Raw genomic sequence first — 26,122 nt, 5'->3', positions numbered from 1 at the left:
GTCTTTCTGGTTTCTGTGTCCCAGTGAAGAATTAGCAGGTCCCATGTCAAAGAGAGCTCCCTTGAAGTGAGCCCTCTTGATTGGCCCTTAGCTAATGCAGATGAAATGCTTCAGAGAAATTATAAATGACAGCTTTTAGAACAGATTAGTTTCAGGCTTATTTTAAATAAATGCTTTTCTACTTTTTTGCCTTTTTTTGGCAGGGGGAGGGCCGGGAGGGAAGTACTGCATTTCCAATTCAGTAATCAAGAAATTAACTTACAGGTTTACCAGAATTATTCTGTTTTCATTTTAAGCTTGTCTTGGGTTTTAAGTGGATTTATACAGACAGAATAGGGGCAGACATATCACAGAAGTGCTATGGACACCACAGAACACTGGCAACTGAAGTCAAATCTTGGGATCCCAGGGATCAGAGTACATTTCCTACCAAGCTGAGTGTAGAAATTTGCAGCAGGTATTATTTGGTCATAGAAAAATGGAATAGTTTCCTTGGCAGCTGTCACTAAGCAGTCTGTCAGACAGGCAGTGCCAAACCACTACAACTTTTGGAAAAAATAATTTGCAGCTGACAAATACCAAATACAGGCTTGATCCTAGAGGGAGGTGGAGCCTGAGGAAGGGGTAGGGTATAGCGTGGAGGCTGATCATCTCCAGACCATAAAGCAAAACACCTCACTGTTCAATTTATTAACGGGATTCTGTCATCTTTTGTCTCCATTCCAGTCTCTGGTCTTTAAGATAATGTTTGGTCAGATCCTAGTAAAGAATTGTGGCTTTCATGGGCAAATTAGGTATGTCAAAACAGCACCACGGGTATCAAATTATTGATATTTGAGAGGATGCTCTTAGGTTGCAGAGGCAACAGATCACCTTGACTGCTTTCTGCAACCTTCTTCTGGTATCTTCACTATCAAAATTCTGCTTATTTAGAGATATACTTCTCCCAACTAGCTGATATACACTTCTTCAGAATTATCTCTAACAAATCCTGGTAGCAGAACAAGAACATTGGTATTTGCTACCATAACTGCACATCCTGGCCCTGGTCTCTGTGCCCTGCTTGTCAAGAGAAAGCAGCAGCATCTGCCTGCTCACCATAATACTCTGTCTGATGGGTGATGCTAGAGATATTGCACTCATTTATTTTTCTGCAGTAACTGTTCTTTCCTGCACTGGCACACCTCTTCCAAACCTTAGGCTCACTGCTCTGTATCACACCAAGCCCTGCTTGGTAAGATCTGAGTATTAATATCTTCTTCTGAAATGTGCATATTACTTTACATTTCACAGTCCCTAAGAACTTAAGTTGCAAAGCTCTCCAAGGGGAAGAAAAGGTACTCAGCTTAGAAAAAGCATGGAATCCACTTACAGCAACTTCTGCTAAGGATCCAAGATTATTTTTTTTTAAGTATTATAGCTGATACCATTGCAATAATTACAGCATGCTGAGATATTCACCTTTGACTGTCACCTGAGCACTGCAAGATGCCTGTCCTGTGTTGTTTTCAGCCAGACAGGTGTAAATGCCATCATCTTCTGGTAGAGCATCTTGGACAGTCAATTTTGCAACTCCATCTTCAAAAGTGGAATGGGCATACTGGATAGGTTGGTCTGCCAAGAGAAAGGAAGAGAATCAAACTGATAAATCAGCACAAGTTTCAAATTCAGAGAAATCTGGATGCCCAACACCAGCCAGCATACAAGAGTGCAGCACCATATTCCCACCACTCTTGTGCACACCCACTGCTCTCTAGTGACTTGAAACAGCAGCATCTCAAGCACAAAGCAGAATGTTGTCATCAGACAAATCTCACCATTAGGATCACTGGTTGTTCCCTTGATTAGCAGTGAGAGAAGAAAGCTTTATTTTTATGTTTTGAGAAGATTCACACAAGAAGCGTCTTGTGTGGTTGCTGCACAATGAAACACACTTTTCCTCCTCTTTGTCTGAAACCAGATAGTAGTGTTACTGTCTAGGTGTGCAAAACCTGCTGGGCATGGAGAAACACTTGAAGTCCTCCATCAAGTACTTTGTAGAGGCAGAAGTTCCAAGAGAGACAGCAAAATCTATGCTGGAGCCAAGAGGCTGTTCTATATAGGCAGTCAATGTACACTACATTATGTATAGTTTGGTAACAGACAATCTGACCTGTGGTGAGGTGTCTATTTAAGAAGTTAAGTTTTAGGAAACTGGATCCTTTAATTGGTTGGTAACATGCCTAGATGTTAATGTAGGCTGGTTAAAGTTGCCTTGCTGTCATTCCAGGAACTGTCATCAATCTCAGCCTTCCTTTCTGAAATGCTCCTGCAATCTGTTTTCCCCATATTAAATAGTTTCCACTACTGACTCATCATTGGTTGCTTTCCCATTGTATGCACTGCTAAAGAGGGTCTGATATCTGCTCATAAATATCAGGCTGGAAAAAGAAATTAGGGTCATCTAAGAGAAGAGAGTGAAACTGCAGAGAAATTGTGCAGGACTGAATCAATTGCACTGGTCAGTCAGGAAATTGTGATTGCAAGGAAAGATCAGAATTTATTTCATTACCCAAATAATTCTAAAAGACTAAGAAAAAAAGCCAGGAGTTTCTATAAGCCTGCACTATGAGCAGGACAAATTAAATGATGAGACAGATTTTCCTCTCATCTCCCATTTTCAACACTAGCAAATTCAGAAGGTAGTAATCTATTTATCTACATAAAAATTTTCATTCTAAAACACATACATGTGCCAAAATCAGCTTGATCCAATACTTAGATATATAATTTAAAATGTTGTAGATGATCTTGTTCCTTTAACTTATAAGACATGTTCATCAAGTTAGGGAATTTTCAGTGTCCACCTTCTTCACAGGTCACATGCACTTATGACTGGTTCCTTTGAGCTCCCTTTCACTCAGTTACACACAGATTGTTGAAACTTTTAGGTCCAATCACATATTTTTTGTATGAAGGAATAATATTACATTCAAATATGTATGGACAGAGCCAAAGCCCAAGCAAACAAGGCTTTCTGTAAGAGGACCTGGGGCACTGGACTGCTTTCCTGGTCTGATTTCAGAATACCTGACAGGGATCCTGTCTGGAGCTCAGGTATCTACACTATTAGTGGTGCCTAATGATGACACCTGTAACAGAAACATAATGGGGATAAAAGCTGCATTATCAAAACCAGAACAATGCCTTTTATATTTCTGTTGTAAATAAGTAAATTAATAAGGTAAGTGCTCTATGTGGAAAAATGAAATTTCATCTCCACACCATGTCCTCATATTTTAATAGAGCATCCTCTCTTTCACTCCAGCTCCCAAAAAGTGAGTATTTTTTAGCACGATTCACAGACTATTGAATTCACTTGTAGAAAAGCCTTTTAATGAGAATCCAGAATACAGACAGAAGTATATCAGCCCTGAGGAATAAACTGCAGCAAGATTCTAGGTTATGTCCATTGTACTTATATTTTGATCTAATAAAAATAACTCTCCCAATAGTGAAATGTTCCCTTCTCAAGAGGCAGAACAGTCAAATCCCCATGACAGCTTGGCAGCAGGAACACTAACAAAAAATACCTTTCTGCTGGCATGTTATGCCAGAAGAAAGGAAATTTTCCCCTAGTCCATTTATTAAAAGCTTTCTGGACAGATCAGAAAGCTATCCAAAACCAAACACTAGTCAGAGAATTGTTATGCTAAAGTCATAGTCACACTGTTTTTAAATTCAGCACAAAGAGATTCAATTCATCTTAGGGAAAAAAAAACAAAACCAAAACAATCAAACTGCACAGAAAGTAACATGAAAAGGAAGGTATTTAAAATCAGTCATATGGGCCTTATTCCTGCAGTTTAAAAAGAAGTTGCCAATAAAGTATTTAAAGAAGGTAAATTGGAATTAAATACTGAAGCACTGTCACAGAGAGCACATGTAAAAAGTTGTCTGGTGAAGCCTGAACTAAACCACAAGAAACTCACTCTCATGGAATTTGTCAGTAGATCAGTGAAAACTCAGATACAAATTTAAAATAAAGGCCAGAGTTAGAGCAATGGGACAGGGAAGTATCTTGAAAAAGCTGGAAGAAAAGCTTTAAATCGTTAAAACAGGGGAAAATTATAAGACAAACCCTGAAGAGGGTAGAGCTGTAGAGAAGAGTAAGAGCTCAAGTAAAATCCAGAGTTCAGTCAGGTGGCTCTTGTGCAATCTCTATGAATATGGAAAAACAACTCATCCTCACTGATGCTAAGAAATAATGACAGAAAATTTACATCATCTAACTTTTTTTCTTGGATAACCTGAAAATCTATACAATGTATAAAATGGCCTGGAAGATGTTTTAAATTTATATTCAGCTACAGTGGGTAAAACTGCTCAATATGCAAAGTAATACTTGTATGTACAAGAAGTTATTGCAAGTATCTTAGTTCTTAAGGGGTGTGGATTCCTTGGAGACAGTAGGAAGGCAGACTGGGCAGCCAATAGGCAGTTCACTATCAAGGGCTGGCCAGCCTAGGAGTGACTTTTCTCCTTTTTTTCCATTTTTTCATTAGTTTCTCAAAGCAGACTTGTATTCATATTTCTTATGATTTGGTAACTACATCTTTACATTCATTATTTCATCAAGATATGCATACTTCTCTCACTATTCCTTTCAAAAATTAATTCTAGTTTGTTTTCAGTCATCCTTAGAAGACAATTTGCATTTGGTATTTTCTTGTGAACTTTACACATCCTATCCCATGTGATTTTTATTTCTTTGGGGTTCTGCAAAAGTTCTCTGTTCTGAACAGTAGTGTGATCACTCTCAGCAGGTTGCTTTTTTTCTCTGCTGCAGCCTATCTGTTGTGAACTCCAAAAGCTTTCTATTCCAAGCATGGATAGCACATTGTAACACACTTTTTAAAAAACTAATTTGTCTGCCTGCAACAAATCATATACTGTTATTATACTGTTTTCTTCATCTGAACACTTGATGAAATACACCATCATGTCATTTTGCCAAAAGCATTGTTATGTCTGCTTAGACTAATATTTCAGGACCAGAAACACAATTTGCTCCTTTATTTGGTAATGAATATAAATATGAGAAGTTTGTAGTATCTCGATAGCTGGTAGACAGGAAGGAAATGTTTGTATTAAAATGGATATAACAATAGCCAATTTGATCCTTAGGTAAAAGAACGACCCCAGGAGTTTACATGGAATTCTCAGCATGAAATTACTGTTTATAATCCATTTGAGTTAGTATCAATATGGTATATAAACAGTTATGTATATGATCAGATGCAAGACAGAAAAGCATTAAACTACAACATTATGTTTTCAGAGTCTGGAATGAAAGTAGTGTGCTTATGTCTTTAGAATAATATATGATGTCCCAAATTTTTATTATAATAGTTTCCTGTGCTTCTGCTACTCAGACTCATCACTGCCTTTTGATTTGAGAGCAGATTAATGCACTTGGACTTACAGAATGCTAATGGTTTGAAATCCAGCTATCTTAAAAAAAGCAACAACAAAACCACTTGATTTTGCCTCCTTGTGATATTAATCCAATTGTTTGAACACATATAAACAGACCTGAATGGTGGCAGGCTCATCTGAGATTAGTGAGAAGAAAAGTCACTGCAAAATAAACATCTTGAAACACGGCACTGGGTGCCTACAGAAAAATGTTGCTTATTGATCTTTAGGGTGTATTTTTCAGTAGACAACAGTTCCCTGGTTAGCAAAGCAGAACATGGTTACACACAGGGAGATACTCTATCTATGTCTGATGACCTGCAACACCATTTGGGGCAGGAAGATGCTCTGTATGTGGAACACAAGGGGCTGTAACTACATTGTTCAATGGCTAAGGGAACCCTTTATGAGCAGGGGTTAACCTTGGAGAACATGGAGATGACATGACTGACCCTATGGGTTGGAGTTGCTCCTTCTGTGCTGCAAGACAATTTTTGCGTTGCAAAGTGGTGATTATATTTACGTCTGCAAAGGAGAAACTGCAGAGTTGCCTTCAGACAGAGAAACAAGTTATTTCCAATGGGAGAGTGTCAGAGCCTTTACTCCCATATTTCTTGTTGTAAATAAAGCAGAGGCCTTTCTATTCTAGACAGGGAGCTATTGGGAAGGGGAACAGATCAGGCTGTGGGAACATACCAGTCTCAAGCTCATGGTTCATTTGCCCTGCCACCTTTTTGAGTTATCCCATTTACTCTGAATAACTAAAGAAAAACAGACATCTTGTGCAAATAATTAATTTTAAAACAATCCTGGAAGAAACATCTTGATGGCAAAGTATGCTATTCTTTGTCTTTAAATCACACATGCACTCATACACACAAAGATGGATAGTCTGGGAGGTTCTGCAAAAATCAATTGCATTTGAGGTAGAACAGAGGTGACCAAGGGTTAAGATGAATAAATCTATCCAGTGCTTACTAGATACAACTCTAAGCAGAAAAAGCCCTTAGCCAAAGAGTGTAGTCCCTGGATCTCTGAAAACATTTGGAATCTAAGCAAAACAGTGATGTTTGGGCACGATTCTAATATTAAGAGGGGACTGCTAAGGAAAATGTCATGTTTAGGTGTGCAATCAGGGCAGGGTTGGAGATTACTGCCTGATAATAGTAAAAAATATTTTACTTCTGTTTGTTTGTTTGTTTCATTTGGTTTTTTGTTTTGTTTGGTTTTGTTTATTTTTTTGTAGTGTATTTCTATTACAGAAGCAACCAGAAGAAGAAGAGATTTTAAGATCTTGGGGACATAGCTGCTGATACCATTTATGATCTGCCCAGCTGACTGAAGAGTAGAATGCAGCATGGGTTTCCTTCCTACAGTAAATAGTGATATACTGCACTTGTTTTACTTACAGTTTATTATCTCTGCAGGATTACGGTGCCAACGTGTTACTCTCAGAGGACAGGCTGGTGCCAAAGGCGTGGGGGTGGCACAGGATTCAGCAGAGAGTAGCAACACAGCCTTCGTTGCAGGGCGGTGAAAAGCTTTGCTGAACAAAACCCGGGGAACCCATCTGCTTACAACCCCGTCACCAGAGACCCCTCCTGGACATAGTGGAAAACTGCACTAAGGCAGAAGCCTGCTCAAGAAAACCACTCGTCGTGCCTACTATGCGCACATAAAGGGATTTTTTATAAATATTCTGGTGGATGGTATTACAGTGATTTAGAGTGCCTGGTGAAGTATTCACATCCTTGCTATATAGTGATCAGAGTGGCGTTTGAGACTGTGGATTTGTGTGCATGCCTGCATTGTATCCCAGGGAATTCCTTACCATTGAGAAGCCATGTGATCTGAGGCACAGGTACTCCTCCTACACAGCACTGCAGCACGAAGTCTTGCCCTTCACTCACAGTGCATCCTTTCAAGACACTGGAAAAGCAGGGAGCAACCTCTTGAACTTTAGGCCCTTTAAAACCAAAACGAAAATAGTTCCTTTAATTCAGTTTGACAAAATTAGCACTTGGTGACTTTTCCTAAGTATGCTTAGGTGACATGGCTAGGGCTAACAGATTCATCCCATCTAAAAAAGCAGAAAAAAAAAAAAAAAAAATCAAAACCACTGACAATGCTTTAATAGGAAAGAGAAATATTTCTGAGCAATGGATTTGTATAAAGAAGGGGTCTTCTATAATCTAACAGGCAGGTGCTGCCAGCCCTCAAGCTGTATCTTAGGTGGTGGTTTTCTATGCCAAAAGCCACCATTTGCAGGTAACCAATAGAAGTTTATGCAAAATATTACTAGATAGCTCAGCACTTAGAACTGGAAGGATAATTCTTCTCTCCTCTCCTCTGTCTTCTCCCAATCCCTCTCCCAAATTTGCCCTGGTTGGCTGTGAAACAAGGTAACTTAAGGATATGCAGTTTACAGATCCCCTGAGACAAAGAGAGAGTATCTCAGGATCCCTGGTTTAACCTCAGGCACAGCAAATAGAGAAATGCTGCATAAATATGATAATAGATCCAGGAAAAAACCTCAAACCAGTTGAAAAAATTGAAATTAAGCAGAGGATTTGCTATGAGGGTAATAAATATTTCAACCAGCCCAGTAAGACAGTGCTTAAAATAATTTGTGACTGGGAGTTGTACTTCAAATTACCAGCATGCAATTGTCACTCCTTCACTTTTCTTCTTATTCCTTTTCCTTCACAGGACTGGTTTGTGTGTGCAAAACATTCCAGATATGTAGTGCTCTATAAAAGTGTTAAGCAACTCCAAAAGAACCATCATAGAACAAAACCAATAAAATATCTGGCCATCTGTATTAAATGCAAGACTTAGCAAAAAAACTCACTGGAAAACAGTCCTCCATGCAAACAACAAAAAGTCCCAGGGATCAGAATTAACCTTCATGGAGAAGTCATAATAGAAATTTCGTAGTCACTGCCCTCTGACAGCTTAGAAATGTGCAGCCACAGTTTTCAAAGTGCAGCTGAGCTCCCAAGAGATTACTTACTTCTGACAGTTAACAACCAGCTGGTGGAAGTTTGGCCTTTGGGGTTGAAAGCTGCACAGCTATAAGATCCACTGTCCCCCAGGCTGGCTTTCTTTAACCATAGCCAATGTATTCCATCTTCTTCATAGATTTGGACATCTTCTCCAGCTTTAATAAGTTCACCCTCTTTGAACCACTCAACATCTGGTTTTGGTTTTCCTGAAACTAGATGATCAGGTATGTGAATTTTTATGAACAGGTATTCCCTTTGGTCTAATTCCATTACTTTCTTTAGTGTAAATTAGGTATAATTTATACATATATAATTATATAAACCTTAATGGTGTTCCAAAACCTCCTGGGCAGTCCATCTTTTAAAATAACAAATATTTATTAACTTGAAAAACCCCAAGAACTTCTATCTGAAAACTGTTCCTCTAAAAGTCACAAGCAATATGGAAGGGGGGAAGGCAGGAAGGCAGGAAGGAAGAAAGGAAGGAAGGAAGCAAGGAAGGAAGACAGGCTCTTTCTTGTGGGAATGCTTTAAAGTGTAAATGTTTGGGTTTGTTTGTTTGTTTAAAAAAAAACAGAAAAATGCATCAAGATTATTTTCTACTAAAATTGTAATATTATAAAAAGAAGTGTTCTGAATCTACTCCCTGGATTCAGCATAATAAAGCTCTTGTTACTTTTTGGAGAGGTTAAAATCCAATCAAATTCTGCAGACCAAGCTCTAAACCTCCCATTTAATTCTGACTTTATCATTTCAGCTATTAGGAAACACTCAGACCAGCACTGGGTTGACCAGTTACTGTTCTGGAAAGTGTACCACCCATTTTCTCTCCTGCACCCTCATATAAAAGGCCCTAAAGCTACCTCCTAGAAGGAGAGGCATTGGTTATATCTGGGGAAACCCCAGAGGACAGAAGGGATGGACACTACAAAATTTCAGTGCAAAGATCAATGTGGAAAGAGCATGAGACTTTGCGTTTATTTCCAGAACACTTTAGGAGGACAACTTGCAGTGAAGAAGGAATTGGTTCTCTGCTTCCACACACAGTAGAGGAACCTGAACTCCAGGGCTCTAATGACTTTCATCCCTTTACCTTTGCTCTTGAATTTAATCTCCTGGCCTTCGGATGCTTCCAAGCTCTGTGGACGGCTCTCAAATTGAGGGGGAATTCCAAGAGATTCCCTCTTCTCTTCCATTGCAGCCTTCCAGGCTCCAGCTCTGTTTTCTGCTTCTCTGCTCCTTGCCAGAGATGAAGTTTGTTGAGCTGACATCAGGGGCTGCACAGTCCTTTTCCTGTCTTCAGCCTGTCTAATGAAAGTGGCCTGGGGTTCTGTCTTTGGTTCTGGTTGTAGTTTGACAGCTTTTAGTGTGATGGTGCTTGAAGTTTTCTGTAACACCTGACATTCCTTTGTTCCTTCTTCAGGTTCTTGAGTAGACATTGCATTTGCTTCTAGGTGCTGCCCCTGCTTACTGTCTTTTACTTCTCTGGTGATGTAAAAGGTCTCTTTCTTTGCTGACACTCTGTCTTTGGTTTCAACCATGAGCTCAGTGCTGCTGCATTTCATGTTTTTGGCAATTCCATTGCTAGTTACCTGTTTGAATTCTGAATTTTCAATGGGTTTAACAGCAAGTGTTGTTGATTTTGAAGGCATGCTGAAGGAAACAAAAGGTTTAAAGATATATAACACTGTATAAAGATTAATTACCAGCAGCAATTATATAAATGTAGCAAGAACGTAAAGTAGCCTTTAGTTTCCCACATACAGATTAAGAAAAAATATGAAAGAGATGAAATTAATAGCTTCATAAAATATGATCAATGCTCAACTAGGGAGTTGATACAAAGCAACTGCTCAGGTTCTAACATGTTTTGTTAGTCAGACACTGACCTTTCATGCACATCTTTAGGTAAAGAGCAACTCTATGAGAACCTGGAATGACCACTATATAACGCTTCTTCATACTTTAATAAATTCTGACCTCATACAACTATAGCTCAAAACATCATATAAAATAGTTCCCCAAAGAGAAATTAAAATGTAAATTGTGCAGTGAATTACTACTTCTAATCTTGGTGTCTTTCAATTTAGGTAATTTCAGAAGAGGACTGATGTAAAACCCTGAAGACTGAAAAGCACTTGACCTTCATGAAGATGTCTTACATTGTCACCCTAGATCATTGCATTCCTGAATTTTCTATTAATGAAGGAAAGCCATGAAAAATTATTTTTAAAAAATCATAATAATTTAACTTTTAAAATACTGATAAAGCCCTAAAATTTGATTTTTTTTGTTTCTTGCTATTTTACTCATACTTTTGTATATATTTTCAGGCAACAGTAAAGGCCACAGAGATACCATGTTTTGTTTCTGACAGCAAAGAGCAACCAGCTCAGTGCTCACATGGTGCATGCAGGTTTTTGACTCTTAAAAGGAAGTCTGACTAATTGGTAAACAGTGTAATTTCTCTTCCCATGGTTTTTCATTATATAAGTATTTGGCTTCATGGGAACAGTGAGCATAAAGCCATCTAAATTTTGGTTTCCTGAACCAGACCAGAACTCTGTTCTTCATCATGTTGCTACTAATTCCAGGACAGCAGAATTTGGCAGCAAAAGAGAATCTCTTTCTAAGTAAACATTTTTTAACTTCCAGATAGAGACACAACCAAAGAGATTTATCACTTTGTAAGGAAGGCTCATGCACTAAATGTCAAAAGTAATGCACTGCAATTAAACATACTAAGAAAGTATTCCAGTAAAAACATACCATGGTGGCTGAGTGTTTGTGTCAGTCTTCTCTGGACCTGCTATTAAAAGAAACAAGACAAAACAAAACAACAAAAACAGGAAAAAAACACAAAACAGGTTAACTTATACATACAATGCTATAAAAAAATCCATAAATTTGAAATATTTTAAGCAAAGAAAATACTTAAGAACCTGCACTCTTCATGTTTTCAAGTCACTAAAGTCAAGACTGACTATCACCACACCTGATATTTGATATGGACATGGGCAAGCTGCTCAGCTGAAAGAAAAAGAGGTCTTGGTCCATTTTGAGACACTGCCAGATCAACTAAGTTCTCAAGTCCCTTGAGAGCTAAAGGTTCTGTGCACCTCAAAGGCTCCTTGTTGGGGGAGAGAAGTAAGGAAGAGATTCCAACTGCTAGGCAGCTCATCAAATCTTATGGGAACTCCACAGAACTTGAAAAACTGGAGAAAGACAAACCATCCATACTGGGACCGGTGTTGTTCAATATATTCATCAACGACTTGGATGAGGGTATAGAATGTACCCTCAGCAAGTTTGCTGATGACACTAAGCTGGGAGGAGTGGCTGACACACCAGAAGGCTGTGCTGCCATTCAGAGAGACTTAGACAGGCTGGAGAGTTGGGCAGGGAGGAACAAGATGAAATTCAACAAGGGGAAGTGTAGAGTTTTGCATTTGGGGAAGAACAACACGATGTCCCAGTATAGGTTGGGGGCTGACCTGCTGGAGAGCAGTGTAGGTGAAAGAGATCTGGGGGTCCTGGTAGACAAGAGGATGACCATGAGCCAGCAATGTGCCCTTGTGGCCAAGAAGGCCAATGGCATCCTGGGGTGCATTAGAAAGGGTGTGGTTAGTAGGTCAAGAGAGGTTCTCCTCCCCCTCTATTCTGCATTGGTGAGGCCACACCTGGAGTATTGTGTCCAGTTCTGGGCCCCTCAGTTCAAGAAGGACAGGGAAGTGCTTGAAAGAGTCCAGCGCAGAGCTACTAAGATGATTAAGGGAGTGGAGCATCTCCCTTATGAGGAAAGGCTGAGGGAGCTGGGTCTCTTTAGTTTGGAGAAAAGGAGACTGAGGGGTGACCTCATCAATGTTTTCAAATATGTAAGGGGTGAGTGTCAGGGAGATGGAGCTAGGCTTTTCTCTATGGTGACCAGTGATAGGACAAGGGGTAATGGGTGTAAGTTGGAGCATAGGAGGTTCAAGTTGAATATCAGAAAGAATTTTTTTACTGTAAGGGTGACAGAGCCCTGGAATAGGCTGCCCAGGGGGGTTGTGGAGTCTCCTTCACTGGAGACATTCAAAACCCGCCTGGACACGTTCCTAGGCGATGTACTCTAGGTGGCCCTGCTCTGGCAGGGGGGGTTGGACTAGATGATCTTTCGAGGTCCCTTCCAACCCCTAGGATTCTATGATTCTATGATCAGTACTCCACCTGAGCATGCCCACAGGGAAGCTGCAGATGACCTCTGACTAAAACACAAAACTGAACTTCCAAAGCCTGTGCCCACCTGTAAGCTTTTACCAACTAATGTGCTGTAGTAGCAAATATTAGAATGTTTAACATGAATAACACAAAAGTTAGTATATCAGTTTTCTTCATTTTGCAACATTAATAGGAAATTTGGGAACATAGCTGAGCTAGGTTGATAAATAATTAGGAGGAGAGAGAAACCACTTGAAGTACCAACCACATCTGTCTCTTTTCCCCTAGTTAACACTACAGGATGCAGCTTGTTTTCTACTGGACAGGTCAAAGTTGCATCTATGTTGTCAGCTATAAGACTAAAAACTATAGTAGAAAAACATCTAATAATGAATTTTCTAGAGAATAAGTTTTGCAAGTCATCACCAAAGACTCCATCAAACTGCCTTCAGAGTCTTTGCCCCAGAGAAAAGACAAAAAGATGATGGATGATACAATGATTTCCATGGTGTTTTGCAAGCAAAAATCCACATCTAAAAGCCTGGTCTTGCTGCACCATTCAGACTGACCAAAAGAATCTATTTACACACACAGAAGTTGCAGTGAGAGAGGGAAATAACCTATTGACCTCTCTTCAATAAACCTGTCAATAAACAGTAAGAGAAATTCATCACTTAAAAATTGAAGCTGAAAAGTAAGTGGATAAAATCAGAAGAGGAGCTGAATAACTATTGCTTGCCAACAAGACAATACCATGCAGCTCTTCCAATTAAAAGGATGTTTTCCCCTTTCCTCACCACTTTCCACTATGGGAAGTTGGGGTAAAAATGAAGCTCTTGGAACAAAATTGTCTAAATAAGAGATTGCATGGATTTAAGAGCAAATGCAGTAATTCTGAGCCCTTGTCTGCTCGCATTTTGCAGCAATTACTATGACCTGATTTAATTGATAATGAAAGAATTAGGTATTGTATATTGTGGTTAGGTAAGCTGAATCATCTGATTAGTCAAGTACATTGCAAGAGAGTGCCCTTTTTACTGACCTGTACTAATCCAAGAAAGAATGCTTGCATTATTCAGAGATGTGGTCAGCATCTGAAGCAAACATATACCACAGCTGACTTTGTGACCCCTGCTCTGCATCATCTCTCAAGACAAATGTACCATTACACAAGGAAAGCTCACCACTTCAGGGAGAGCAAGTAAGATCAAGTTTCACAATAAGAAGTGAAAAGCTGGGTTTAAGAAAATTATTACAAAGCACTTGGATAGCCTTTTCCCCACTGAACCAACACAATCTTTTCAGCTGTACTCTGCTCCAAGATATCACAGTATCATTTAATGAGAAGAAATGAATCTGATGGGGGAAAAGGAATGCTCTTACTGAGTACACAACCAAAAATATTTTGAAGGAATATCTGTGGTTTGCTTTTGCTCTCCTTTTTTTTTTTTTCTGTACCTTGAACAGTGAGCTCTGCAGACACAGATGCCTTCCCAGCGCTGTTAACCACCGTGCACGTGTAAATTCCTGCATCATCAAGCTGAGCATTTTGGATTTCCAAGAACTGAATTCCTGTTTTCTCAAACATGTTGAAACGCTCATTTTGCTGCAACTGAATATCACCCTGCAAATATCATGAGACACCATGAGACAGTCAGCTATTGGTAAGAGAAAGGAAGCAAGAAATTTTTTGGTAAACCATCAGGCCTAAATGCCTTTCTCTATCTTTTAAAGATAGCCAAGATCTTCAATCAAAGATTAGCCAAGTTCCTTCTATCAATAATACTCAGACGGTATAAACAAAAAACCTGTATCCAAAAATTCTATAATTCCTATCTGCAGGAGGCTTCCTTCCTTGCATTTTCCACCCACTCATCTCAGTTTGGTTTTAGCTTTCAGAATTTGGTATATCTATATTCCTAGAAAAACTCCTTTTCATTTATGAAGGCTCAAACAAGTTTTCTGTTCTTGTTTGTTGCAGGAAGTCAAACATCACACTTTCAAGCAAAAATTTCCAATCTGGGGAGTAGTTCTCTGTCCCTCAGTATCTCCTTTAATCAGTGTCACTACAAGGAGTGGAAAAAATTCTTTTTAAGAGGACCTCATCAGTGGCCATGTGGGGGATGGCAGAAGTCACTGGGCATAAATGTTGAGAGGCATTGCTGCAACCCAACTCCTCTGCCATGCTACACTGAAGCTCAACCAAAAGGTACAGCTTTGAGACAGGTAGGAACGTGTGTTCTCTCCTCTTTTACATATATTAGATTATCAAAATTACAATTTTTTCCATTCAATTCTACTAAATAATTGACTAACACCTTATTTGTGAGGAAATCCATGCTTCTGCATCAGCACTAGCCATTGAAGAGGAGCCCCTTGCTACCAGACCCCACAGCTTTTCCTAATGTAATTTTAGGAAAGGAAAATGTAATATCTGTGATTCGGAGGGCTTAGGGCTTTGGTCAGTAAGACCAAAATACTTGGGAAACACAACAGTGTTTTCAGACACTCTTGTTCCTGAAGTCCCTCTCAACTTACTGCTATCTGGGTGATGTAAGTCCTTAATTGAATAAAAAAAGCTAAGTTCATGACAGGGGTCTGGTGGTGACCAGCAGAAACTTTTGTTTTTGCAACTTAATAGTTAAGAAAAGGGGAAAGAAAACAATAAAAGGTATAAGGCATTTACATAAAGCTTAATCTTTAGTTCTGAAAATGGCAATTTTAATTGTTTATAAAGTTTCCATGCTATGTGGGAAGGTTGGATCTGCACTAGCCAGCTGTGGTCAAGCATCCCTGAGAGTTCATTTCCACAATGCTGAGGCAGAGCTGACACACCTGGGCTGATCTGTACTTGGTGTTTACCACACAGCCCTGAACAAAGAGAGTGGAGTGACAAATCCTGTTATACACTGAGTTACACAGCTGGAAAACTGGAGGGAGTCTGGTGGGACTGGCAGCAGACTGGAGCAGCTGCATTGCAGCCCCAAAAGAACTGACAGCGCCCGGAGGGAGAAGCTGACTCTAGACAGAGCCACTTAAGGAGTGTTTCCACAGCACGAAGCTGCCTGCTTTCTAAAAGGTACCCCAGAATTCTTGTATTACAGACAACAAGGATAAGTCTAGAATAATGCAGACAATGACTTCGAAGCATTTTCCTACAAGCAGTTTTCTGGGGTTTTTTGGTTTTTTTTTTTTTTTTTTTGATGGTTCTCCCCTGCTCCCTGCAAAACAAAAAAACAAACCAGAAGAAAATTAAAGCTCTGAAAAAAGCTGGAGGGGAGCAAGATGCCAAAAGACCAGTTAAATATTTCCTCTTCCAAATTAGAGAAAGTAATTTTAATTCTCTAAGATACTACATTTCAGTAAAAATAGCCCTATCAGTTTGATATTTAATTATTGACTGAAAGCATTCTCCTTATTAACTAAAAAAAAATGAGAATATCTCGCAGATGCCCAAAGGGGGCACTAAGACTTAAATCTTCAGTGACTACTTAATAGTCTAATGAATTTTAAATACTGTTAATTTAGAAAGCTTTTTTTTTTTTTTAAATTACAGATGCTCACAGTTCCCAAATTTAATGCAGACTTGAAGTTGACAGTTCAGGTCTGTTCTATTTTACGTTAAATACTTTTCTGGTACCACTGTTTTAGCAGAGCTCAGATTGAAATAGATGAAGAAAAGCCTTGGATTTATTTTAATTTAATTATTTAATTTAATATTATTTTATTTAATTATTTTAATTTAATTTACAAAAAAAATCATGTATGCCAATACTCAACCATATTTCTAGTTCCTAAACACTTACTTTTCTTTTCAATTCAATTTATTTTTTCATTCCATTGTACAGGTAAACTCAATGTAAGTGACTCAGAAAAGGCAGTTTATGACTGAGACACTGACACAGAACTTGGGAAATTCAGCTGTAATTTTCATAGCTATGAGAGACCCCTCTGTAACCACAGTCAACTCATTAAATCCCTGCAGATCTTCTCTATAAAACAGAGATTATCATAATATTCACATTTCCCACCCTTTGCCTATGTATCTTACCTAGTTAGTGAGGTAAGATCCTTGAAGCAAGGATGTCCTTACTCACTATTTTTACAATGGAACCTGGATCTTGTTTGATGCTTTCAGATGACTTTTTAAACCAATATTTTCAACAGCAACACAAATAAGGGAGAATTTTATACTGAGAAGGGATGCTATTTTCTTCTGTGATTATATTCAGCATGAAAATGAGGAAGAAAGTGTCTCTCCTTATACGTAAATTCTTACCATGAGAATTTGCAGTGGCAAATGCATTTTATAATTTCAAGTCACCAAATTTCAGAAGAGAAAGAAAACATTAATTTCTTGGGAATGCATACCTTAAACCAAGTCACTTGAGGCTGAGGTCGTCCCGTTATTTTACATGAGAATTTCCCTGTTTGTCCTTCACGCACGACAACTCTATTTGGTTTTGTAGCAAACTTGGGTGGACTTTCTCCCCAGATACTTGGTCTGTGCTCCACAGGTGGAACACTAAGTCTTCCCCTGGAAAGGCAAATGGCAGGTTTTACAGAAGATTTTGGAAGGAACTGCAGTCTGTTATGGTTAGAGCATACTTCAGGAAGTGTTTTAGACCAGTGGTCTGCCAACAAGGACAGACAGTTGAGGTAAGCAAGATTGTAGCTACACAACGTATTTTTCAGCCAACAGAAGAAATGGAGAAGCTGGTCATGACTGTTCTTGGCTTCTCATGCAACTGCATAGCATGACGCTACTACCAACACAAACACATAACTCATGTAACAGATCTTGGGGACAATTTCCTTTGCTTATAAGCAGAGCTGGGCAAACCAAATGGTAGGAAACACTTCATGCATTTAGTTTTTCTCATTTTCTGTTTCTCAGTTGCCCCCTAATAGATTATTTGTGCATACTTGTTCCTTCTCACAGTTCTTCATCATGTCATTTGTTTTGAGACTGAGTGCAATGACACAGTAATTTCTAATCTATGAGCCAGAAGTTTGCTTTCTGCAATATTTCTGACACTTCCTGGTAAAGATTTTCTGTTTGGGAAGATTTTCTGTTTGAAATCTCATTCACAGTGTTTAAAAAACAAAGATGAAAAAGGCACAAAACCAAAGTATACCCATCCTGGGTAAATGTCTGTTTAGTGTAAATGCCCAGCTCTTCTTACATGGGTGGCACAGCTGGAAAACAACATGTGGAATGAAACTAGAATGACATCAGGAACTGCAGTTCAAACCCCACAGTTTCAAAGCCATAAAACATCAAGCAGTATTATAAAAAAAACCAAGACACAAAAACCAAACAAACCACAACACCCAAAACCCCCACAAAACAGGTGCAACTTCAGATCTGTTAATATCAAAAGCAACACTCACACTCTTTGCTCTGAAGCCCTGGTACAACAAAGAAACACACTAGCAGATGGCAGATGGTGATTTTTTTATTTTATTTTTTTTTTTAACCTTTAAATTGCAGCAAACTGCACTATTTTCAAGGCCTTCTTTTCCATATGGCCTTTTACCACATGCAAGTAAGATGTGTCAGTCTCTCACCATTTCTACCAGGTGGCAGATACTAACAGAGACTGCATCTCCTTAGTCCATGGTGCTGCCAAGACATGGTGGTTGCCATACAAGCAGCTCGAGGTTTCTAAGTAAGAGATGATACCATAATGAAGGATTTTCATGGACAAGAGGGAGCAGCAAAAAGTCTTGGGAGGGAAGGGTGACTGTAATATGCTAAAACAGGAAACAATGAATCATATAATATCTAATAGCTTTTAATGTCATTTTCACTATGCTACAAAAAAAGGACATTAAAAAGGACATGTGTATTAAAGAAGTCTTCTAGTGACTCAGGTGGTGTTTCTATATTTATGTGTCTATACACATATATTAAGGCACTAAAAAAAAAATTAACTACTAGGAAGCCTTCAGCTTTATGGCTGTTTCCTAGATATACACAAACTGAAATGTATATTCCTAAATATACTAAATATATGTATACTAAAAGAGTAGTTTTTTCTTTTCCCTCCTCCATGTTTATGTAAGGCATAAGCATACTATAAAATTACTAACACTGCACAGGAGTCAAATGTGAGAATGAAAAATGAGGACTCACTCTACCTCTGTGCAGTGCAATGGATTAGGATAGTATTTTGGTAAGTCCAGATGGATAAAAAACCCATCAGCAACCTTTAGCTGTCTTTCTTGCTTTGATTATTTGATTTGTAAGCATTTCTGTAGTACACTTGCTACACAGACATTATTAGGTGAAAGCCTTCCTGATAACTCAGTTTCACTTACTATTTGCACTGTTATAATATCAGTTAAATTTAAAATTCAAAGCATACATATACAATATTCATATGAATGACAAATCAAAAATCTTTTGGTTTAGCTCTGTATTGGAATCACCAACATCATCAGAAACATTTGTATTTTGCATTTGTTATTTGTATTGTATTTTGTCAACATCCAGGACAACTCAGTCCCAGGGATATAAATCAGAAATAATTCTGCTTAAATTCAAGCTACTGTTGGAAGAATTAGGCATGGAGCTTTTAAAGCTGGGCATTCATGTAACTGCAAATGCTTACTGATGTGCAGGAAGTAAGTTACAGTAAGAAGACTCTTCTGTGTGCCAACACAGCTCATCCCATCAACCCATTTTTGCTAACAGCTACTCCAAACTGGAACAATTCTTTCTTCAAGACTGCAGTTCACCAACTGTGTTGCTTGAAAATACTTATATGTGAGAGAATGTTGACTCCAGTTGCTTTTATTTCTTACTAATGACTCATAAATTGGTATTTGCTCTGGCTTTGTAAGGAGGCTGTCATGTCATGGAAGATGTGGGGACGGATTTCTGAGTACCAGAGAGCAGAGACCATGAGGTGCAATATGGCAGCAGAGGGGGGCACAGTAGTTCAGATACCAGCAGAATGTTCTGGTTTCAGCCAGATTAATCCCTGTCACTATAAGGAAGCAGTAGCTGTATCAAGGCTACTAACAACCTCAACCATTTTGCTAACAGAGCTGCTCTCATTGTAGCTATTCTGCTTGGGATAGGTGGAGGTTTAGAGTTAAAGCATTTGAGGTCACAAATGTCAGTGTTTCTTTTCAGATGTTGCTGTAGCTGGCACTGCACTGGCTCTAAGAGCCCAGCCATTCTTGTTATCCTCATCTCAAAAGTGTGAGAAATTATGCCAAGCAGCTACTTTATTCCAGTGCAATGATGTTCAGAACCCAGTCATTAGCCACCAGATTTGCTCTCCTCCATTACCTCTTGATTTTTGCACAGGTGAGAAGCCCTGGGAATGTGCTTCTAATGAGGAATTACTATGAACTGTGTAAGAAAGCAACACTTTTTGACTGATCCTCAAAGTGGATCAAAGCTAAAGACAAAATGGAAGAGGCACTTAAAAGGTGAGTCATGGTTATTCTTTAGAAAGAGTATTTTTAATTGTTTTCCTACAAAAACTTATTTAAGTGATGATAAGCAACATCAAAGCCAATGGACTTCTTACCCAGAGGTTTTGGCACTGGATGGCAGGCTGTATTTCTTCAAGGAGTTCCCTGCAAGTACAAGACAGAAAGACAAGAAGTCAGAAGTATTTTGAGACCATTGGGAATCACAGGTACTAGAGAATATGTAAGTTATGCATTTCTCCACTTTTCAGACATAAAGCAACATCTGCAGTGTCAGGTTACATCATCTGTAGTCCAAAGTCAGGCTCTTCAATTTCAAAAACAAGTTTTAGTGGAGTTACGATATAGCTCTAGGTCTCAGTAGTAACACCACTGTACATTATTCATGCAAAAATATTTTTAATCAAGTGAATGAAGCACTGTTTAATTTCTACAATGGAGTATGAATTCCAGTTAAGGTAAAAAAACCCCAAACCAACCAAAAAAACAACAACAACAACAAAACAAAACAAAACCCAAACAAAAAAACCCACAAAAAGACCAACCCAAAAACCCCCCACAATTTTGGACTCTGCAAGAGGTCTTACTTTACATGTAGGTGTTTTTATTTGTTGTTTTTGTTTCTGAGTCCTCTCCTAGCCCAGACCTTTTCTGTAAAATGATTCTTGTAGCTCATCAGGCTTGGTGTGAGCAGCAGGGAAAGGCAGACCAAGCTGTGTAAGCTCAGCGCCATCTGCTGCACACAGCACTGCTGGGAGCCCTGGCACATGGAAAAAGGGTAAGGGACCTGGGGTAGATCCCAGAACGGTAGAATGGCGTAATGGAACAGACAGCTCTGATGGTCGTGAGAAAAAAAAAAAAATTGTTTTAGAGCCTTGTAAAAATGTGCTTTACTGTCAGATAGTACAGCCACGCAGGACAGAAAGACTAGATTGTGTTTCAGTCACTCATTTTTCCCAGTAGCAGTCAGCCCTACACACATATCTTAGCTGAGAAGAAAAAAATCTGCACTTTACTATTTTGATGCATAGAGAGATTTTTAGAACCAAGACCATGTCATTCATAAACTCTGAGAAATTCAGTCTGGGTACTGCCATGAAATTGCTTTTAAACTGCAGCAAACGCCAGATTAGAAAAACTGATATAGAAACAGCTTTAAAAGATCCTCTACTCTCCTGCAAGTTATCACTCATAGAAGTCCCACAGTTGAAAACTAGGGGAAAAACAAGATTTTTTCATGTTTTTCTTACAACAGAAGGGAGTAAAAATCATGGCAGATCTGCACATATTTCAGTACGTACATTGAGGATATTCAATAGTGATTTTGATTCTGAATAAACCCAAATGCTGATGGTTCTAAGACTGCTGTGGATTTTTGCTTTGCTTCAGGAATTCAACACGAAGTTGTGACCTGAGGATCTTTGACATTTAGCAGACGTCTGGCATGACAAAATTGCAGAGTACAATTGATTTCCATCCTTCCCTGAATTTGTATCACTCTTCACATTTTAAAATTGGCATTTTGCAACTATCTAATATGCAGATGTTGTCTTAAAAATTCCTGGGCTTGATCTTGGCTGTTTCCCGTGTAACATTAAGCATGCAGTAACAACCAGGCACTCAGCTTAGCAAATGGAAGCATGCATGGAGAACTCCAGAAACCCACTGTCTCACCTGCCTATCTGACAGGATGTGAAACAACCAAAGTTGCCACAGTTTTTACTGCCTGAGAGAAAATGGTAACCTTCCAGGCCTTTTTTTCTGTCCTATGGTTTCCAGGAAAATTACAAAATTTTGGCAAAGTCTTTAAAGCTAGGTCTTTTACTACCTGGGCATCATCAAACACATCTGAAAATGAACACACTTTATCCAGCTATAGCCTTGTAGTTCCCTACAAAATGCCTTATAATGTGAAATGCAATTAAAGAATCTTAGTCTTGCACAAGCAAGAAAACATGTGCATAGACTTGTGATTTTAACCAGACAGTTTAACAAAGCTTGTTCATTTAATTAAACTCTATATTCATTGCAACAACAGCATCCTCTTACCTCACAGCGTCCTCTTACCTTCCACTGTCAGTTCCACAGTCACCTGACGAACCCCACCATCATTCGTGGCCTCACAGGTGTATTTTCCACCATCACCTTCCTGTACACTTTTGATTACCAAGCTGAACATCCCCCGAATGCTGCAGTCCACAACATAATGGTCTCCCTCTGGGACAGGGTGCCCATTTCTGTACCAAGTGATCTGAGGTTCAGGGTAGCCTCTGACCTGGAGAGATGTGAGAGTGGAGAAAGAAGGCAAACATAAGAGATGATGCTATTAGAAAGAAATGTTGGACATTTAGGAATGCAGTGGAAAGTTCTTGAGACAGGACCTGTTAAACATATACTCTTTGCAAGCCAAATGGCAGAACGTAATGAAATGAAAAAATTCTTGAATTAGTCAAACTGTTAACATCAAAAGTCAGGCAGATAGATAACCCACATGCAGAAAAGGCACAGGTACACTGCACAAGTACAGTGATGGTGCCAACAAAATGCATGGGTCCCCATTGCTCAGGGACTTCAGGGCAGAAGTGCTACAAAACTAAGTATGCAAGACTGCAAGGTATCTAGACCAAAAATTTCTAGGATGGTTGCCAAGGAATAGCTACATATTCCATGGATCCATCTAGTGTTCAAATGTGTTGAGAAACAGTAGCTTCTCACAATGAAGAGGCAAGAAATGTAGATTCATAACAAATTTTGTCTTTAATATAAGGAGTTGTAATTTGAGGATGTGTCTTTAAGGGTTATTGTCTTTGAAGGCTGCTGTAGTAAGTGTTAAACGTTAGGACACTTCTCCAGTCAGCCTAACAGCTCCTGATTACAGTGTCTCCCCCTTCTTTCCTGTTTCCCCACTCTCTTCTGACTGATTCTTTGCCTACATGCCATGAAATCACTGGGTGGATCAAATGGGATGAGTGTTGGCTGTGGCTGTGTTGGCTCACTAGGAAAGGAGTAATGTTGCGTTTTGAACTATATAGAATCTTGGCAACAGAACAGGAAGTCCTTTCAACCTCCAGGTGGGCAAAATATTGATGATCTGTCATGATTTGAAGAAATCTAGGCTGTGGCTTGCACAAATTCCTCCCATCATTTTTCACTGAGTTTCCAATCCACGTTTCAGGTCTGCTTTCTTCTGATTGCACAGCACTTACTTGGCAAATTACAATCTTTAGCCAACCAACCTGATCCATTCTTAGGTTCTCTTCTTTCAAAACCTTTCATTTTTAATCCAGCCCCACCTCATTCCAGCTGGGTTTCTCATCTGTTAGAGCTTAACATACAGCTGTCAGAAGTTTTTCCCTTAATTTCTTGGGTATAAGTTCAGACAAATTAATGTTGCTGGTGATGTGGTGGTGACCCCTTCTTCTTGGCACTATATTATATATATACAGAGAGAGAGAGGACATGACTGTTTGCCAAAAGCATGAATAAGCTGAATAAGCTGGAGAAACTTTCCACTCCTGGTACAAAATTCTCAAATTCTTTCTGAGTCTATCTTTACCTAAGTAAGAGCCATGTTCTGTGAAGAATACCTTGTGGGATCCTGCACAATGGGGAGGCAATTGCTGTTTAAACATACCACAGCATCTTTCTAAAGCTCCTTGCAGCAATGTCTTTTCTTTCTTGTGCTGCCTGAAAAACAGAGCCCCCACAACACTGCTCAAGCACTACTCCAGTTTAGTGCTTTTTCAGAAGACAAGCTCCCAGGAGTATCTTTCTCAGAATATCTCATGTTAAGAAAAAGGGAATTGTAAAGCATCAAGATGAGTTTTTTACAGCAGTGTAGCTCTTTAGTTAATAATGTGCTTACTTCTACAGAAAGTGATTTGTACCACAGAATTGTCTCTTACTATGAACTTGTCGATGCCCTCCCACCTATCTTTTAATTTAGATTAAGAAACCTACAGAGAGATTAACTGATTTGCCCAAACCCAGAGGGTATACTAGAATGGAGTTTCTATCTCTTATTTTTGCTTTACTGGATATTAAGGGTTCACTGAAGTTGAAATATTTGAAGCAAAATGGCTTTGAAACTGCAACTTCATGTAACACAGTACAGTAAAATGAGAGCAGCACTTCCATAGGTGTGAAGCAAGAACCACCTTTTCAGTGCATTACCTCACAACCTCTTTTCTAATATGAGTTTAGCCACATGTGTTTACAGCTGCTGAGATTCTGGCCTAAGTCACCAATTACATGTCACCTGATGTGTTTACTATTTTTTCCAGTTTACAGTAATTCTTTCAATGCATTGGTTCAACCAGACTTCAAAGCTCCTAAGCTTCCATCACTTATCCCAGGGAACAACTGGGGCTGAAGCAACAGAGAACACCTTCCTTCCATTTTTCTTTCTGTTTTACTATATTCTTAAGTCCCTCTTGGACCACACAAGGCCGTATTTACCTGACCCCTCAAGCTCTGGTAGACCATTATACATGCCCTTCTGGTATCACATGGATGAGCCTCTATTAAGTTTTTTTCATTTCTTCCACGTATGTTTGTTTTATGCTTGATATGTCTGGATTATTTTGTTTATCCACACTTCTGCACTAAGGAAACACCACACAGAAAATTAAAAACACATCATCATGCCACTGATCAGCATGCCACTTCCTTTCAAAAATCTGAGCCATTCCCTTCTTAAACTCTACATTTTTTAATTTCATTTTTTGTCAAAAATGAAATGATCAGAAAGCAGAAGTTTACAGAATTGCTCTGTTGTAAGGATTTATTTCAGGTTGGAGTTTGGAATGTGTTTCAAACTGAGCCAACCCTCTCTGAAATAGCTGGTCTTGCCATAAAAGTGTCAGGAACCCTTAAGCAAATCACTGGTTACTATGTTTTGATCCTAATGGATCAATTCCAGAACTGCAGCAGGTTTTATATTCCTCCCTAACCTTTCCAGAGCTCACTAAAAACATCTGCCTTGAATAAATCCACACCAATGAGAAATTTATCTGCTTATTTAATGCCCAGCAGCAGAAGGCTATAATCTTTATTTACAGCTTGGCCTGTGTGAGTATTGCCAGTTGCAGTGAGGCTAAAGCTTTTCTTTACCTGGTCTACAACTCTACAACACTAACAAGTGGAAAATCAAAGCATCAAGTAATAATTGTATTATCACAAACACAAGTTTTGAGGTTTTTTCTGGACCCATCAACTGCTTAGAGTATTACTAGAGAAGTCTGCTAGGATAACACAGTCCTTCTGCTTCATGCAGCAATACAGAAAGTGGAAAGAACTGAGAGAGAACCTGTTGGCTATGAAATTTCCAGAGGTAAGATTCAGTTCTGCATCTGGGGGAAGTCTATTGAAAAAGGATGGTTTTAGATTCATAAATAAGAGAAATAAGGAGCAAAAAATAAAACAAATGTAATGAAGCCGCAGGCTAAAGAATAGTGCTATTAAAAATGTGCAAACCAGTCCCAAGTGTCACCAACCTGAAGGTACTCAGGTCTACCTGAAGGTACCCATGCCAAATATATTCAGTGATCCTTTTTCTTGCTCAAAAGTGCATCAAAAAGTTTTTAAGGCTTGACATATAACTATGCCAATTTAAAAAAACTACAGGTTTGCCTACTTAAGTGTGTCACAGTTGTCATAGTGGTTTAGTGCAAGGAGATACATTCTTTTAGCTCATGTTTTTAACTTCCAAGTCATACCCTGCTTTGTAATAACTATTGCTGGCTCCAGCAAGGTGATCAATGAACATAAACACACAGCACCCAAAGAGTCACCCAGAAGTGACAATAAACCAGGATGTAAGTACATGTGAAACACTGATGGGGTGTGTACTGTGTGAGTCTTGCTCATTGGGACAATAACACATGAAGACTATTGGAAATGATGGCAAATATTATGAGATATTCTAGCATTCTGATCACTACACTGGCTGAGGCATTCAACGCTGGATGTTAAGGACTAGATAAATGTCCCCTGTTGCTGCTCAGTGTCACATT

The 26,122-nt window shown here is 39.0% G+C and overlaps 1 protein-coding gene across 5 annotated transcripts in view; it reads right to left on the bottom strand.

Annotated features, from left to right (window-relative positions):
* The window catches only part of MYLK (myosin light chain kinase), a 187,910-nt gene that overhangs the window by 93,536 nt on the left and 68,252 nt on the right, over positions 1-26,122 (bottom strand). For 3 of the 5 annotated variants that reach the window (XM_071746633.1, XM_071746637.1, XM_071746634.1), the window contains exons 3-11: positions 22,176-22,383; positions 20,207-20,255; positions 17,031-17,196; positions 14,118-14,283; positions 11,232-11,271; positions 9,556-10,115; positions 8,471-8,674; positions 7,289-7,423; positions 1,462-1,614 (exon numbers count right to left, since the gene is read on the bottom strand). In XM_071746633.1, the coding sequence (XP_071602734.1) occupies positions 1,462-1,614; positions 7,289-7,423; positions 8,471-8,674; positions 9,556-10,115; positions 11,232-11,271; positions 14,118-14,283; positions 17,031-17,196; positions 20,207-20,255; positions 22,176-22,383 (1,681 nt within the window). The remainder of the gene's footprint in view (positions 1-1,461; positions 1,615-7,288; positions 7,424-8,470; positions 8,675-9,555; positions 10,116-11,231; positions 11,272-14,117; positions 14,284-17,030; positions 17,197-20,206; positions 20,256-22,175; positions 22,384-26,122) is intronic. The other 2 variants (XM_071746635.1, XM_071746636.1) reach the window with 2 other exon arrangements.

Source organism: Heliangelus exortis, chromosome 6 (assembly GCF_036169615.1).
Source record: "Heliangelus exortis chromosome 6, bHelExo1.hap1, whole genome shotgun sequence".
Taxonomy (NCBI): Eukaryota; Metazoa; Chordata; class Aves; order Apodiformes; family Trochilidae; genus Heliangelus; species Heliangelus exortis.
This window is presented reverse-complemented; position numbering and strand designations above follow the sequence as displayed.